This window comes from Mobula hypostoma, chromosome 7 (genome assembly GCF_963921235.1).
Source record: "Mobula hypostoma chromosome 7, sMobHyp1.1, whole genome shotgun sequence".
Lineage (NCBI taxonomy): Eukaryota > Metazoa > Chordata > Chondrichthyes > Myliobatiformes > Myliobatidae > Mobula > Mobula hypostoma.
In genome coordinates this window covers 53,140,563-53,158,277 of record NC_086103.1, presented here as the reverse complement: position 1 = coordinate 53,158,277, position 17,715 = coordinate 53,140,563, and the positions used below count along the sequence as shown (strand labels likewise).

General features: G+C 38.1%; 1 protein-coding gene and 1 long non-coding RNA gene across 2 annotated transcripts in view; one reads left to right on the top strand and one right to left on the bottom strand.

Moving 5' to 3' along the window:
- The window catches only part of LOC134348914 (uncharacterized), a 93,877-nt gene that overhangs the window by 29,278 nt on the left and 46,884 nt on the right, over positions 1-17,715 (top strand). The window lies entirely within an intron of this gene.
- On the bottom strand, positions 6,019-7,253 carry LOC134348910 (transcription factor Atoh1-like). Its single transcript, XM_063052713.1, has one exon. The coding sequence runs from the start codon at positions 7,210-7,212 to the stop codon at positions 6,523-6,525; it is 690 nt and encodes a 229-aa protein (XP_062908783.1). The 5' UTR covers positions 7,213-7,253; the 3' UTR covers positions 6,019-6,522.

The following is a 17,715-nucleotide window of genomic DNA, read 5'->3' as shown; positions in this document are numbered from 1 at the left end:
TAGGTATTTGTATTGTCCAGGTGATCCAAAGCCACATGGAGAGCCATTGATTACTGATATATTCCAGTACCTGTCTTCTCTATATTTGCAATCTATAAATAACAGACTACTGATTACATTAGTGGTTATGGCATAGCAGGATCACTTTAACAAGACGTATGTGCGCATCATCTTTGTTTTGTAGCATCTCCTCAGGTAATTACAAAAACAGGAATTTTTTAATCACAATTGACAGAAATAATAGCATATTTATGCTTTACATGTTAGCTGTTCAACTTTTTAATCTTAACACTTACTTAATATTGGGAAATCTTACAAAAAGTGATGGATAAGGCCCATTTCCACCATAGAGCACATCTACAAGGAGTGTCATTGCAGGAAAGCAGCATCCAACATCAAGGAATCACACCATCTAGGCTGTGCTCCTTTCTCACTGCTGTCATCAGGAAGGAGGTACAGGGGCCTCAGGTCAACACCATGAGGCTGGTGAACAGTTATTACCTGAACCGGAGAGGATAACTTCACTGAACTTTCACTTGCCCCATCACTGAATTGTTCCACAGCCTATTGACTACTTTCAAGAATTATACAACTCATGTTCTCAATATTTATTATTTATTTAGTTATTATCATTTTTTTTTGTATTTGCACAATTTGTTGTCTTTTGCACATTGGTTGTCTGAATTGAATTGAATTGACTTTATTACTTACATCCTTCATAAACATGAGGAGTAAAAATCTTTACGTTATGTCTCTGTTCAAATGTGCAATGTACAATTATAGTAATTTATAATAAATATTACATACAACAGGATATGTACTATAACATAGAAATACAGTTGTGTCAGCATGAATTAAGCAGACTGATGGCCAGGTGGAAGAAGCTGTCCCAGAGCCTGTTGGTCCTGGCTTTCATGCTGCAGTACCATTTCCCGGATGGTAGCAGCTGGAACAGTTTGTTGTTGGGGTGACTTGGGTCCCCAATGATCCTTCAGGTCCTTTTTACACACCTGTCTTTGTAAATATCCTGAATAGTGGGAAGTTCACATCTGCAGATGTGCTAAGATGTCCACATCACTCTCTGCAGACTCCTGCGATTAAGGGAGGTACAGTTCCCATACCAGGCAGTGATGCAGCCAGTCAGGATGCTCTCAATCATGCCCCTATAGAAAGCTCTTAGAATTTGGGGGCCCATACCAAACTTCTTCAACCGTCTGAGGTGAAAGAGGCGCTGTTGTGCCTTTTTCACCACACAGCCGGTACGTACAGACCACGTGAGATCCTCAGTGATGTTTATGCCGAGGAACTTAAAGCTATTCACCCTCTCAACCCCAAATCCAATGATGTCAATAAGGTTTAGCCTGTCTCCATTCCTCCTGTAGTCCACAACCAGCTTCTTTGTTTTTGCGACATTGAAGGAGAGGTTGCTTTCTTGACACCACTGTGTCAGGGTGATGTCTTTTCTCTGTGTAAACTGCTTCATTATTACTTGAGATTAGGCCAATCAGTGTAGTGTTGCCAGCAAAATTAATTAGCAGATTGGAGCTGTGGGTAGCGACACAGTCATGGGTATACAGAGAGTAAAGGAGAGGGCATAGGACACAACCCTGAGGGGCACCTGTGTTGAGGGTCAGAGGGGCAGAGGTGAGGGAGCCCACTCTTACCGCCTACTGGTGATCTGACAGGATCTAGCTACACAATGCCAGGTGAAGGCTGAGGTCTCTGAACTTCTTGTTAAACCTGAAGGGAATAATGGTGTTGAACGCTGAACTGTAGTCCAAGAACAGCAATCTCACTTAAGCATTCCTTTTCTTCAGATATGTAAGGATGGTGTGTAGAGCTGTGGCTATTGCATCGTCTATAAGTCGGATGTGTCGGTAGGCGAATTGTAGGGGGTCCAGTGTGGATGGCAGCATGCTGAAGATGTAGTCCTTGACCGGCCTCTCAAAGCATTTGCCTATTATTGAGGTGAGTGTGACATTTCACCAGTCATTCAGACATGTTCCCTTGGTCCTTTTAGGTACAGGGACAATGGTGGATATTTTGAAGTAGGCAGGCACTCTACATTGGGAGAGGGAGAGATTAAAAATGTCTGTAAACACACCTGCCAGCTGTGCTGCACACTTCCTGAGTATTTGGCCTGGGATGTCATCCGGTCCTGCAGCCTTGCGATTGTCCGCCCGTTGGAAACACCTGCATACTTCAGCCTCAGAGATGACCAAGCTGCTGGTCACATCATCTGCAGGTCTCCTCAGGGGCTCAGTACTGGCGACGTCGAATCGAGTGTAAAAAAGATTTAGCTCATCTGGGAAAGAGGGATCGATGTTGGAAACTCCACTGCGTTTAGCTTTGAAGTCTGTGATGGTGTGCAGACCTTCCATAAGCTTCATGTGTTGTTGGTGGAAAGATGAGTCTGAATCTTGTCCCTGTATTTTTGTTTTGCTGCCTTGATGACCTTGCGCAAAACATAGCTGTATTTCTTGAAAACGAATCTCAGCATTGTATATGATGACATGTATGTTTTTTGATAATATATTTACTTTGACCTTTGAATTTTGTACTTAGCTAACTTTTAGATTACAAACTTACAGCTACTGATCATTGAATTAGCTAGATAGCCATCCAGCACAGAAAAAGCTCTTTGTCCCAATGTGTATGAAATTACAAAAGACTAAAACATAATGCCGAGAACTTCCGAAATAATGTTCTGAGGATGATATGATTGATTTCTAATAATTCTATCTTCCTTTGTGCTGGGTATAACCCAGACAGTAGAATATTCCCCTTGGTTCCCATTTTTTTCAGTTCTACTAGGGCTCTTTAATGCCATGAAAGATCAATCACTGCCTTAAAATCAAGGGAAAGAGTCACTTGTACTTCAGCTCTTTTGTCCGTGTATTGATCAAGCCTCATTGAACACTGGAACTAAGTGGTCTTGATGATACCTGAGCTTAGCACCAGTGAGTGGGCTATCAGTGAATGAGTGCCATATGTCAATCACACATCCTGTCATTCTGCTGGTAATTGAGAGTTGACTGATAAAAAGGACATTATTCAGATTAGATTTGCCCTGTTACGTGTGAGAGGATGTGTCTGCATAATTTCCCAGACTCTACAGTCCCTGATGGTGCTGTATCTTCAATAGCTTGGCTAGAGGCACATCGAATTCTGGAGAGCAGGAATGTTATAATCAGAATGTTGACTAGACATACAGTATAGCAAGGCAAAAAAAATTCTGGACTGATGAAGGGTGTTGGCCCGGAACGTCGACTGTTTATTTTCTTCCATAGATGCAGCCTGGCTTGCTGAGTGCCTCCAGTATATTGTGTGTGTTCCTTTGGATTTCCAGCGTCCGCAGATTTTCTTGTGTTTGTCATGTAGTATAGCCTTTTTTTGTATTCAGTGCTTTTAATTTCTTGAAGTCTATACCAACAAGAACCAGGACCTACAGAAAGACTGAGAAGATAGTTAACCATAGCTAAAATAGTTCCCTGGATTGGAAGCTCCTGTTTCCTTAAGGGAAAAGAAACAGTTCCCAACGAACCTGGAGGCAGAGACCCATCAGAAAACTCGTGACTTCAAGAACAGCTGTTAGATGGAGGCTCGGTTACATACTGGCAGCCACAACTTGTGTGGGTTCTTGAAAACTGTTAAAAGCATCCATGCTTCATACACGTAAGACCCACCCAGTGAGAACGGAGAACAGTGAACTCCGCAGCAACAGAGAAGCAGGCAACCTCCACCGAAAGAACACTACAAAGACTCCTTAAAGATGATTCTTCCCTTTGTGTTATCATCCGGGACTGTGTTCCACAGCAATCTATTCAGGCCATATTTGATTCTTAGCTAACAAGAAATCAAGAAAGCCACATCCCAATTCTGAAATAAAATGATCTTGAAAGCAAAGGGTTTCCCCAATGAAATCCTGAGAGTTGGCATTGGAGAGGCAATCTCATTGTCAATATCTGGGAAAAGGAGGAAATGCCTAAGAACATGTCAGTATGCTGAAGCAGGGACCCAATCGCAGACCAAGTACTGTGCACACTGTGATATTTACTGAGTAGCAAATCCAGAGGGGCAACAAAGTCAGTGTCAAAGTTCAGGCAGAGATCAAAAATTCCAGAGAAATCAAAAAACCAGAATTGGGAAACAGGCAGAGTGGATATTCGGATGGACAGAGTTCAGTTACGAATGCTGTTAAGGCTCAGGAAAACTCACTGGCACAATCTGGCAACAAACAGGTGAAATCACAGGTCTAAAATACACTCAGCAATAAACAGAGAGGCAGATGGTAGGTGGAGCACGATGACAGAACATCACAGATATCTTAACAGAAGAGACTCTGTAAATGTGCCAATGCTGGAAATCTTGAGCAACACATAGAAAATTCTGGAAAGTCTTCGCAAATTAAGCAGCATCAATGGAGGGGAATAGACAAAAGTTGAACATAAATTTATTATCAAAATGCATATATACCACCACATAATACTCTCAGAGAAAGAGTTGACGTTTCAGGATATTTTGAGCCATGTCTCAGCTCCAAGCATTGACTTCTTATACCCCTGCATAGATGCTGCCTGATCTGTTGAGTTTCTCCAGTGTTTTGTGTCTGTTGCTCAGAGATCCTTAATCAGGACCAATTTTGAATAAAATGACAGGAGACAAGTAGTCCATGGTAACTTACTCAATATTTCACACAGTAACAGCTATTTCCTGGTTCATTTTCAGCGGTTTCCTTCGAGTGTTCAAAAAACACTTTCCTGAATCATAGTGAGGATTCCTTTCAACTATAAGCACAGTGAACACAATTTTACCTTTAATATAAATTTTGTTTCAGTCTATAAGCATAGTGAACACAATTTTACCTTTAATAACACACAGAAAAGTTGCTGGTGAACGCAGTAGGCCAGGCAGCATCTATAGGAAGAGGTACAGTCGATATTTCGGGCCGAGACCCTTTGTCAGCTGGATCACCAGCAACTTTTATGTGTGTTGCTTGAAATTCCAGCATCTGCAGATTTCCTCATGTTTACCTTTAATATATGTTTTGTTTCAGCCTATAAGTGCAGTGAACACAATTTTACTTTTAATATAAGTTTTGTTTCAGCCTTTGTATATTGCAGTGAGAGTCTAGCTATGGAACTAAAATATATACATCTAAAATGTAAAATAAATGCTAAGTGAGCTTAATTCCAATAGTTATACCCTGACTTAAACTATAAATGTTATTAGTTAGGTTGAAGGATAATAAAAGCTGTATTCCAATCGCACGCAAGATTGCAACCAGACGAGTTTCTTACAAATTACAACTGGATTTGATGGAAATAAATTTGAAAATGACCTTTGTGAACTAAGTAGGTAAAGCTGTGAACTAACATAATGCAGGATAAATATTATGGACCAAAGTCTGCAGTATTTGACCTTTGCTGCTGGTGCTGGTGTGTTACATTTGTTAATTTATTTCAACTTGATTAATCTACGTGCACTGACAGGGTAGTTCAAAGTTCATCAAATGTGACAGGTGCAGTTCCTTGCAGGCAACACACCTGCTCTTTTATAGCTTAAACTCATTTACTTAAGTTTTGACTATATTGCCTTCTCCCATTTTAATAAAGCCTAATTGAAGTATATAGTTCAACATATCTGCAAGATAATAAATTATGGATCACTTGTTTGTTAACAAATAGTTTCAATGACGTATCTACATCTATTTTTAACATTAATCTCAGCAATTATGTTGACTATAACAAAAGAATGCTTTGTACCCAAATTATCTTGAGAAAAATATTTTGATAGGATACATTTTGTGTCTGTTGATATTTGTAGCACAGCTGAATTCACAGTTCCGAATCTATCTGAATTTTGGAAGAGTTTCAGCACTTCAGAAGCGTTTTTAGTAAGCCGCACAGTTTATTGTTAATGCAACAAATACATCCACTATTGTAATTGTTATGTTGTATTAGGGAGACCATTCCTAGTAAAATAATCATATGAAATTACACATTTCAATGTGATTCAAAATGTAAATTTATTGAAAACTAAAGAATAATTTCATTTTACAGCATACTTTTTCATGAATAAGTCTATCGAATTAATTTCAACCTTAATATTTTACGATGAAGATGATCCTAGAATTATTGCTGGAACATGTTCCACTGAAGGGCAAAACGTGACGTGATAGTAGCAAAGACCACTATCTACTCGCATTTCAATGACCGCATTAACGTCGACCATGAAAACAGCGCAACAATTAATAATGAAATATTACACACGCTAAAAATTAAGAATGGAGTAATATCTCAACAATGTCATGAATTCTGCTTCATTCTGATTGGATTTTACTATGCATAACTTAATAGATTCAGCTGTAGTATTCTTAAAGTGCAACAGGCGATCGCAAAATTGCGCGAGAAAACCATTTTATCGCTATTTGGAATTAATATAAAAATAAATTTATTCTGTTCCACTCTCTACATTGAGAAGTTATAAGTTTTTTTAATAAGTTCAGTTTCTTTTTAAGTTTTAGCCTAATTGGCTTTCTGCTCCCTGGCGATATGGGAGTGATTCTCCGCCGTGGCACGGCGTACCGCCAAGCTGTTCCTCCTCCCAGTCACTGGAATGCGAGTGAGGAGACGATTCTCCATCACTCACATTCTGCAGAAGTTCAGTTAACTCTGCGATGTAGATCTGTGCCATTTGCAGTGTTTCGTATTTTGACAATTTCCTATCGTTATGAAAAGCTGGAATCACACTTCGCAGTTCATCAAAAGCATGATTTAATCCATGCATTCTTCTCCTTTCGCGTGCGTTTGCAGCAAGTCGCCGATGTTTTGGTGGTTTTGCTACCTGCTTGCTTGGAGATTTTGTCTGACCTTTGAAATTGTGAAGATCACTATCTTTCCCTGCATCCACTGTGGGGACTTCCGCGCTTGGAAGTATGTTGGGTGAATCTCCGTCACAAACTTGCTGATCAGACAAAACTGCGTTTTTTTCTCCGGGCGGACAACAGGTATGAAAGGATGGGTAGGTTGATTGGAATGCGGGCGAAACCCAAGCCCGGGAGTTGGTATTTGTACCATGCTCTGCACTTGCTGGAGAATATGGTTTCGTTTCATTCGAGTCCTCTCCCGACCACGCTGCAAGTTGGAGCTTTATCCTCTGGGACATGTCGATGAGTACAGTTCGATCAACTGCTATCGTGCCGAGAGGCATTACCAGGCGAGCCTGGAAAGCAGATTCCCCTAACTCCTGGTGCCAGCTATAAATGCACCAAGATGTACTCAAGGATGGGGAAGGGGACAAATCAATTCGTGCCCGTGGCGCGTGTGATTGACCAATCGGAGATCTGATCAGACATTCCCGTCGCTGGAAGTCAGCCGTACGCGCGCTAATCGCGTGCGGTGGCCCAATGAGAAGAAGCGGAATAGCCTTTCGATGAATAATTAACAGGGTGTCCGGGCTCGGGTTCCATCCTGTGAGATGGCACGCGCCGGGTATGAATGACACTTCACCCTGTCTTCAGCACCAGGCACAATTGGAAGGAACAATTCAAATTATTTGGCAAACTGCAGAAAGTATTGCTTACTTCTGCACACTCGAGACTGATAATCAATCCTTACACTTTTGCCACATTCGATTTTGGTTTACATAAAAACATATGCAACTGATATTGCAAATTTATTTTCCACAAATCTTCTGAACGCAACCAATTTGTTAAAATAATACGGGTCAATATTTGGAATGATTTGCAGAGAAAAATACATTCGTTAGAATAAACTGCGAAGTTCCTCGGATTTCACAAAAAAAACTCCCAATTTCTCAAATAACAATCACTCGCAAGTTCCTCAATTATAAAACAGAATTTTATTGGGGCTAAATGGCGACAGTCTGAGTTTACATTCATTGCTGTTGTGGATAATGTAATTACCCTAATAACTTTTTTTTGTGTGGTTGAAAAATAATTCAGCTCAACCTCGCCCTTGTTGATTGAATCATCTAACTCCTTTTCCGTAGTTCAAAAAGTTTACATAAACAAGACATAGATATACATTTCAGTAAAATAAGTTTTTAAAAAGTATTTCAAAAATGCTAAGTGAAATTAATTAGTTTAAAGCACATGGAACAATAGTTGTTTATACATCCTCTCACAGATTCTGAAATTGTGAAGAAAATGTGTTAAGACAGATTAATTACCTGAGGTAAGTATGCTCCCAGTAACAGTTCCTTCATTTAAAAAAAAGATTTAATACTTTGTGTCCAATTAAATAAGAAATTATGCATAACCAACTGTCCTCTTAACACAGGACTAGAATATTGCCCTACCCAGCACCAGGAATGATTTTCACATGCTTTATACACATGTACCTCTCTCCGAATTATATTGATGTATATTGCAATTACAAGGATAGAATGTCCACTTTTGACTCAAAATAATTTAATATTTTAAGTGTATTAGTGTAAATATTTTATTGTGAGTATAAACACAAATATGCTTCATGTAAAATAATTTGTAGAATTAAAACTAAATTATGTTTGAAAATAATTGAATAATATCCATGTTGCAAATCAATGTTTAAAATCTATGATTAAGTTCATTTTGCCATTGACTTAAGCATTTTTACCAATATAAAATCAGGTTAGCTTTGGATTTTGTGTGATCACTTTTATTGCATAGATTTAATCAAGCACTGAAGTAATTATTTTCAGGAAAGTTTTTCACTTTAAAGAATAAGTGTTTACATTTGAAAAAAAATTAAATGCACTTGATTTCAGAAGTTGTATTTGGCAAATTGCTCAGAACTTGTATATTACATTTATTCAGTGTATTGCCTCATTTCATTCTGCCCTGTGAAAATGAACTAACACAAGGAATCTCATTTTAATCAGTGCTTAATTAATTTATATAAACACTTCATGATTTGGGGAATAAAGGATTCAGAAGATTTTCTATCTCATTCCAAACATACATTTCATTATTTGCACTTGTTTGTTCCGGATGTCAAACCTCTTCTACTAAGTATATTCCTTCTTTGAAAATCAATACCTTTCTACTTTTATTTAATACTGAAAGTTTCAAAATCCAAGTAATATAAAATTATTAGTATTATTTATAAAAACCAATAAACTATACTGTTGTCAATGCTATAAATGTTGGATTTCTCTAAACTCTTGGTTGTGTAATCATAAAAAAAGTTGGTTAACCATTTACCTAATTAGTCGGGTTGCAAAGTAAGGTTGTACTTGCAGTATAGTTATACACCTGGTATCATAACTATACAACCTATTTACTGTTCTATATTAGATATTAGACACAAAATATTAAAAGGGTTATTGGCCTGACCACAAGATGAATCATATTTCTTTCAAAAGATGCTTTGAACAAAAACATTTTCATTTGTAATACAAAAAGTTGAGTGATAGGTATAAAATGAAATCTGCAACAGAGTCAGAAGAGAACACCTTTTGTCAAAGCAGTATACATTCTCAAGAGATTAATTTGTTTAGATGTGGTAGAAAATAAATTTATGAACCATATCTTTAAGCACTCAATTCCTTCCTGATCTTATTTAAAATATTGTCAATTAATAATTGAAATATATTGCCATTAAATATTTTTTGGTAAAAACACATTAAATTAATAACACTTGTATATAATTGCAATAAACAATATTCCTATCTAATTATATCTACTGTATCTAGTACAAGGCAAAGTTTGAAATAAAACCATTTTTGATCTTTCCTGTTCAATATAATTCATGAAACAAGAGAAGTTAACTACAAAATCCCAATTAATGCATAACATGTGGTAAAGGATTTTTTTTAGTCTGCAGCAGAATAATTATTCAAGGAAAAGAAATTTAAAACTGATTACAAGGCACAGCTATGATTGAGTAATTAAAATTAAATCAAATTTTGATAAAAAGCTAACTATATTTTTGAATCTTAATATCTAAAATAGTCAAATTTAAACACTTTTAGAATACATATTATAGTTTACAAAGTGCACGCTGATATCACCAGAATAACTTGATCATAATTTGGGTTGATTCTTCCTGTTTTTGTCTTAAATAATGATGCTGGTCATTGCACTGACATTTTTTAAAAATACACAAGTTGCTGGAGGAACTCAGTGGGTCAGGCATAATATGTGGAAGAAAATGGACGGTCTACAGTCGCAGTCAAGATCCTTCATCTGGATTAGCTATCTACTTTTTAGTAAACCTTCCATGCTTACCTACATCATTACTTCCTATCAGCCAACGTATTACCCAATCATTCAAAATAATTGCTGTTCGATAACAATCTCCTAAGTACGTGTGTGCTGCTTCTATGAACCTCGCTTTCCCTGCCAATCTCCCAATGGAGTTCAAATGTCGATTTGATTACAGTTCACAGCATGGTGCTGAAGACCATGCACTAGCCTACAAACCTTCTAATAAAGTTAGTTGGAAATCCACACCTTCATAACTAGGCAAGGAAGTAGCAGTAGGAACAGAGAGAAACACACACATAAAGATCTGTAAATAAAAGACATCTCAGAAAATGCATTCTTCCACACTATAATTGTTAACACCCTTTGGATGAGATATGGAGAAGAAATGCAAGACTTAAAATGAGATTTTCTCAAATTTGCTGCAAAGTGCTTATAGTCAGCAATGAGTTGCTTCGACTCATTTTAGAACGAAAGAGCCTTTGCAATCCCTATGGGTTGCAAACACTGAGACCAGATAAGAGGATCCTAAGGTACTCATTTATCTCCTAATGTAAGACAGAATAGAATGCAGATGCCCAAATCTGGAGCAAAGAAACAAGCCACTGGAAAAAACTCAGCTGTCAAACAGGATCTGCAAAGAAAAATAGGTGGTCATTGGCTCAGGCCGCGACTCTGCTTCAGGACTGAAATTGTAGAGGGAAGAGAGGCAACATCCAGAAGTGAGAGGGAGGGGCAAGGCAGAAGCTGAAAGGGATAGGTGGCATCAGATGAAGTGGGAAGGGAGGGCATTGTTGAGGCCGGGTGGAGAAGGAGAATGAAAAGGAATGGAATGGGCATGACTTGTGGGTGTGGTTTAATAAAAATGGAAAGAAAATAATAAAATAAGCAGATGGGTTGGTAGCGGCAAAAGCTGTTGGGTGACTGGTGGAACCAGATAAGGGAGGGATGATGGGGGAGTGATAGGAAAGGTGAATCATTGGAATGGTGGAGCAGACTCGATGGGCTGAATGGACTAATTCTGCTCCTATGTCTTCCAGTCTACGGAAAAATTAAGCCTGATGGATAGACATGAGGGTGATTGGCAGATGAATTAAGGTGGTGAATAGTCCAGGTAAGAAAGGGGAAGAGGGAAGGGAAAAAATGAACCAGAACTAGAGAAAACCATGCGGAGCAGGTGGAAGTGGGAAAGGAACAAAGGGGGTGTAATTATCTGAAACTAGAAAGCTCAGTGTCTTGTGCCTTTGGGTTGCAGATTCCATTTGGGAAGCCCATAACCAATACCCACCCTGCTCCACCGCCTCCCAACCAAACACACACACACACACACCAGCTTCTGATTCAAATCCGCTGCTACCCATCACTTTATCTCAGTAGTTTTGCAGGCACACCCACCGAGCATCAGTAAAAAACAATAATAGGGATTCTTTCACAGGACTATTTCATACATATATCGGTGACACTTGGCATCAGCACACCAAACCAAATGTGCTTGCTCACTTGTGCTCTTATTTAATCCAAGATAGACATTTGTGCATTTTGAATAACATTCAAAGAAATTAAAGTTTGCTTGATTTAAGTGTATTAGCAACTGGTTTGTATAAACAAAATAAAACAGAGTCTACTTATCCTCTTTTACATGGACCAAACAACTTTCAGGATAGGTGCCCGAAATAACTTTTGTCTGTAGAGTGGTAGGAATGAAGGATTTCTCCACAAATGGTAATTGAAGCTAGGTCAGTTGTTAGTTTAAAGTTCAAAGTATAGATATTTGTTAACCAAAGAATTAAAAGGATATTGATTTACGGAATTAAGTGGTAGATTCATATCTCCCTGAATGGTGAAGTGTACCTGACAAATGACAGGTATACACCTGTTCCCATGCTCTTTCACTGGATGTCATATGGATTAGCGTTTATTAAGTAATAACCTTTAACGATGTACATAATAAAACAGCACCCATCATGTTTACATTTGTTCTTTCTGATTAACTTCTAATTATAAATGAAGATAAAAGAAGGAAAAGCCAAAAAAGTTTACTGCAAAACTTTTACTCATCCTAGTGATATTCAAAAGAGGCTACAGGTCAAGAAGAAAGCAGCAATGGCTGTTTATTGAAAATATGCATTACTCTCAACTTAAAGCAAGATTACCAAAACCAGTCATGAAACCCAGTACAGCTGAAATATGGAGAGCAGAACAATACTATTACAGAATAGGACAGGTTAGATTGGCACTTGGGGTAAGGTTAGTAGTTTGGTGATCAGTGTGCACCTTCACCTGAGCTATCCAGGTTTTGATGTGAAATGCAGCTGAGTTCTGGCACTCTGCAACATAAGAGTAGAAATTAGCTTGGCATTTGTGAAAGGTTTATTGGCGAATAGCCAGCAGTTGGTACACATAGATGATACTTTTTCTCAGGTGCGAATGATCAAGAGTAAACTGATCATTTAGAATTATCGCGTCCTGCTTCTGTGGAATATATCACATCAGTCCTATCCATTCCCCACTTCTTTTCCTTAATTCTTCTGCTGGTAGCTGCTTTCTTTATCATAGACCAGCATTGCTGATGATGCTTGGCTGGCAGATCCAGATGATTTTTCAATATCTCAAAGTTGCCAGAAACGTAGCTGCATCAACACAACTTGATTACAAGCACAGCTATTATTTACCTGTGCTGCACTTTCTCTGTAGCTGTTGCACTTTATTGTGCATTGTGTTACCTTGTGCTACCTCAATGCAGAGTGTAATGATTTGATCTGTATGGACAGCATGCAAGACAAGCTTTTTACTATATTTCAGTACATGTGACAACAAGATCTGTAAGGAGTTTCTCCCTTTGACTGCTTGCGTTTCCTCCAGGAGCTCCGGTTTCATGCTACGTTCCAAAGATTTACAGGTTAGGGATAGTAAATTGTGAGCATGCAATGTTGGTGCTGGAAGAATGGCAAAACTTGAAGGCTGCTCCCAGCACATCCCCAGACTGTATTAGTAGTTGACGCAAATAACACATTTCTCTGTGTTTCAATATTTCAATATACATAATTCAATGATCAAAGTAAATTTATTATCAAAGTACATATGTATCCATATATTATCCTTAGATTCATTTTCTTGTGGGCATTCACAATAAATGCAAAAAAAATTCCACAATATTTCAAACAAAGGAACACAAAATAATCTATGAAGAACTGCACACAACAAAGAGACACAAAAAAACATGCAGCAACTCTTAATCCCTTTATCAATGGATGGATAATAATACTGATAAAATATTGTTACCTCAACCTATTCTCTTCAGTTTAAAATATGCCAGTTATTTTTAAAAGTTAGATTAGTTCTCTCAAGTAAGACCGTAAGAGATCAAAGCAGGATTAATCCACTCAGCTCATTAAGTCTGCTCTGCCATTCGATTATGGCTGATTTACTTTTCCACCTCAAACCCATACTTCTACAGTGCCTTCTCCCTGCAACCTTTGACACCCTTACTAATCAGGAACCTATTAACCCCCACATTAAATATACCCAATGACTTGGCCTCCAAAGCTTTCTACAGCAAAGAATTTCTTAGGTGCACCATACTCTGGCTAAAGAAATTCCTCATCTCTATTCTAAAAATATGTCCTTTTATTCTGAGGCTATGCGCTCTAGTCCTTGAATCTCCCACAACCAGAAACATCCTCGCTGTGTCCAATTTATCAACATTCAATAGGTTTCAACAACTCTCATCCTTCTACACTCCAGCAGTACTGGGCAAAAGTTTTGAGGCACATATATATAGCTATGGTGCTTAAGACCTTTGCACAGTACTGTATTTGTCAATGAGGAGTGGAGTTTGTAAATCCTGCAGAAGCAAAGGATGTTAGGAGTGGTGAGAATGGCTTGCCACAGGAGAGGTGTGGGACAGGTGACAAAGAAAGAGTGCTGGGGTGTGGTGTGGCATGGGTACAAATACACCCAGCCCGAAGACACCAGGCAAGGTCATTTGATTCCGAACAATTGATTTATTGATCATTACAGAACGTCTCTCTGGTGCTTCCCACTCCCACACCTCTCTCTTCCCCTTTTCCCAACCATGATTGCCCTCTTCCTGCCCCCTTCCCACTCTCAGTCCACAATAGAGACCCCTTCCCTCTCTCAGAATTAAGTTTATCATCACTCACATATCTCATGAAATGTGTTTTTGTTTCTGGTTGTGGTACAGTGCAATACATAACATTACTACAGTACTCTGCAAAGTCTTAAGCACACTAGACTAAGACTTTCTTGGACCATTTCCGATGGTAACACATCCTCCCTTGGATATCGGACACAAAGCCATCCACAATACTCTAAATGTGTCCTGACCAAAGCCTTATAAAGCCTTAGAATCAGAATCTGGTTTATTATCACTGGCATGTAACGCAAAATTTGTTAACTTAGCAGCAGCAGTTCAATGCATACATAATATAGAAGAAAATGAATGAATGAATGAATGAATAAATAAATAAATAAATCAATTACAGTAGACGTATATTGAATAGATTTAAAAAAACATGCAAAAGACAGAAATACTGTACATTAAAAAAATGAGGTAGTGTCCAAGGGTTGAATGTCCATTTAGGAATCGGATGGCAGAAGGGGAGAAGCTGTTCCTAAATCACTGAGTGTGTGCTTTCAGGCTTCTGTACCTCCTACCTGATGGTAACAGTGAGAAGAGGGCATGCCCTGGGTGCTGGAGGTCCTTAATAATGGATGCTGCTTTTCTGAGACACTGCTCCCTGAAGATGTTCTGGGTACTTTGTAGGCTAGTACCCAAGATGGTGTTTACTAGATTTACAACCCTCTGCAGCTTCTTTCGGTCCTGTGCAGTAGCCCCTCCCCCCATACCAGACATACTTGCTTTTATATTACAGTCCTCTCAAAATGAATACTAATATTGCATTTGCCTTACTCCCGAATCGACCTGTAAGCTAACCATTAAGAGTCTTCATTGGGACTCCAAAGTTTCTTTGCACCTCTGACTTTTTATTCCATCTACCATTTCTTGGTCCATTCTCCCAACCTTTCCCAGTCCTTCTGCTGACTCCCTGCATCCTCAACATGTCCTCCCTTCCACTTATATTTGTACCAGCTGCAAAACTGGCCACAAAGCCTCCAGGTAATTAACTTATAACATGAAAAGAAACAGAGTCAACATCAACCCCTGCAGAACACCTCCAGCCACTGGTAACCCAGCAGAAACAACATCCTTTATTCCCACTCTTTGCCTTCTGCCAGTCTTCTATCTCTGTTGAAAACTTTACTGCAATACCATGTGCTCCTACCATGTTTAACAGCCTTCAAGTCATTCAAAGTAAAATCGAAGTAAACACCATCCACTGACTCTGTTTTCAGTACACAATAGTACAGGCTAGGGTTCATGTGGAACAAAAAGCATTCTAAAATCAAATTTAAGTTCAAGCCTCAATGACAGAATCACAATTTCTGATTTCTAATGGGTATGAGTTCCGTACAAAGTTAGATATTATTCTTGAGTCAATGGGTAGCACCTTCTGCTCTTCAGTCTTAATCTAAGGTTCAAATCCCACTCCATAGACATCAATCAATAGTCCAGTACTTCGTTTTCTATGGCATTTTCCAGAAAGCTTTGAGATTCTTTGTGAAAAAAATATAGAAGTTCATAACTCTTATTGATAATATGTAAACAAGTTACAAATTGACAACCCACCTCTACGGGGAGCTTGTATGCAAGCAACCCAAAAGATATTTGGGTTTAGTCAGAAGTCAGTGGGTTAGAGATGGATTTCTGACCTGCTATCTTACTCGGTGTACCTAGTTCTGAATTCCTTCCCAGACCCACCTGCTCATGGAATTTAAAGTCAAAACCTATTTGTCCCGAAGTGCACTCCTGTTATATTGGTAGAAAAATCAGGAATGTTGGCTCCAATTTGGTAGTACTAAACCGTACAGTTAGGGTAGTACACATTTAATGATACCAATTGAAGATGAATTTCTATGAAGATTTTCATAATGACTGACAGATAGCAATTAAAGTGCACTACCTCACATCAGTCCCAGGTCAGAAGTCTGCCAAAAGTTTGTAGCAGCCATTAGAGAATTTTTGTGCCAAATATATTACAGATCATGTATTATATCCAATAAGTATATACTGTGCAGAAGTCTTAGGCAGCTTAAGACTTTTGCATAGTTCTGTATATATTATTTTATCTGTTCCTTCTATATTAAATAGCTACCAGTAGAGAAGCATGAGTAATCATATTTTGATCATTATAAGTCTCAAATAATAATTTGCATATTCAGCTAAAGGTTCCTTGGTAAATGATACAATGCTGGCAGTTGGCATGGAGAAAGTAAATTAATACCCTGGCTGAAGACAAATCTTTGGTCAAAACAGTTATAATGACTAAATAATTAAAGAATCAATGATTTCATATCTGACAAATGAGCGTGTTGGCGGTACTCTACATTATGTATCAGAATTGCACACTCATCAAACTCTTTAACAAAATTAACAGCTTTTGATGTAGCTACTACACAGTAGATCAATCAGGCACAACAAAGTGGCTTCTGGGTGTATATTGATAAATTGTTGATTTTTTTTTATGGTTGAAGAATAATGTCTTAATAACTGTATTTTGTGAACAATACCCACAAATTAATGCTTGAATCAACTATATAAAGTGCAATTATGTAAAGAAGGAATTTGGTGGAAATGGTGTCATAGATTTTAATGAGAAACAAATTCAATACCTTTTAACAGTTTTAAATGTTAGAAACATTTCCGAAACTGATAGCTTTGAACGGTGGTAAGCAAAACAGGTCACTATGGGAAGGAATGGGAAGAAATGGATAGGGTTATTAAGTTGCTGTTTGCCCAGACGGTATGCGGATCTTACTGTCAGCTGATACAGAAAGACTAAATCCTGTTACTACACTAGATACATTAAGTCTCTGCTAAGCAGCTGCATTTTCATTTTCAATTAATCTTTTTTTAATCAATGGAAGGGTAATAATTATGATGAAGGTAGATTGATAATTCAACCTACGCTCTTTAGCTTGAAATATACCAATTATTTTTAAAATTTAAATCAATTCACTCAAATAGCACAAGCCACAAAACCTAGAGCCCAAATGGTACAAGAAAAACTGAAATAAAATTTGAATTCCAGCCTCAATGGCCTAATGGCAACATTTGATGGGTATGGGTTCCACACAAAATCTTGATTTAGTGTTAATATTTCTGTCTTTTGAGTCTTAGTTGTTGGGTTGAAAAACCCACCCCAGAAGCTTGAACCTAAATTCCTGATTGACACTGTAATTGTAAGGCTATGCCTGAGAAAGAACATGCTGATGGAGTTGGAATTCTTCACCTGAGACTTTAAAGTGAATCCTTACTGGTCTCTTACATAGAAAACAAATATTCAAATAAGTCAAATATTCTGAAATTCCAAACAAAACAAAAGGATGTTTATTTTCTTTCAATACTTAGGTATTTACCATTC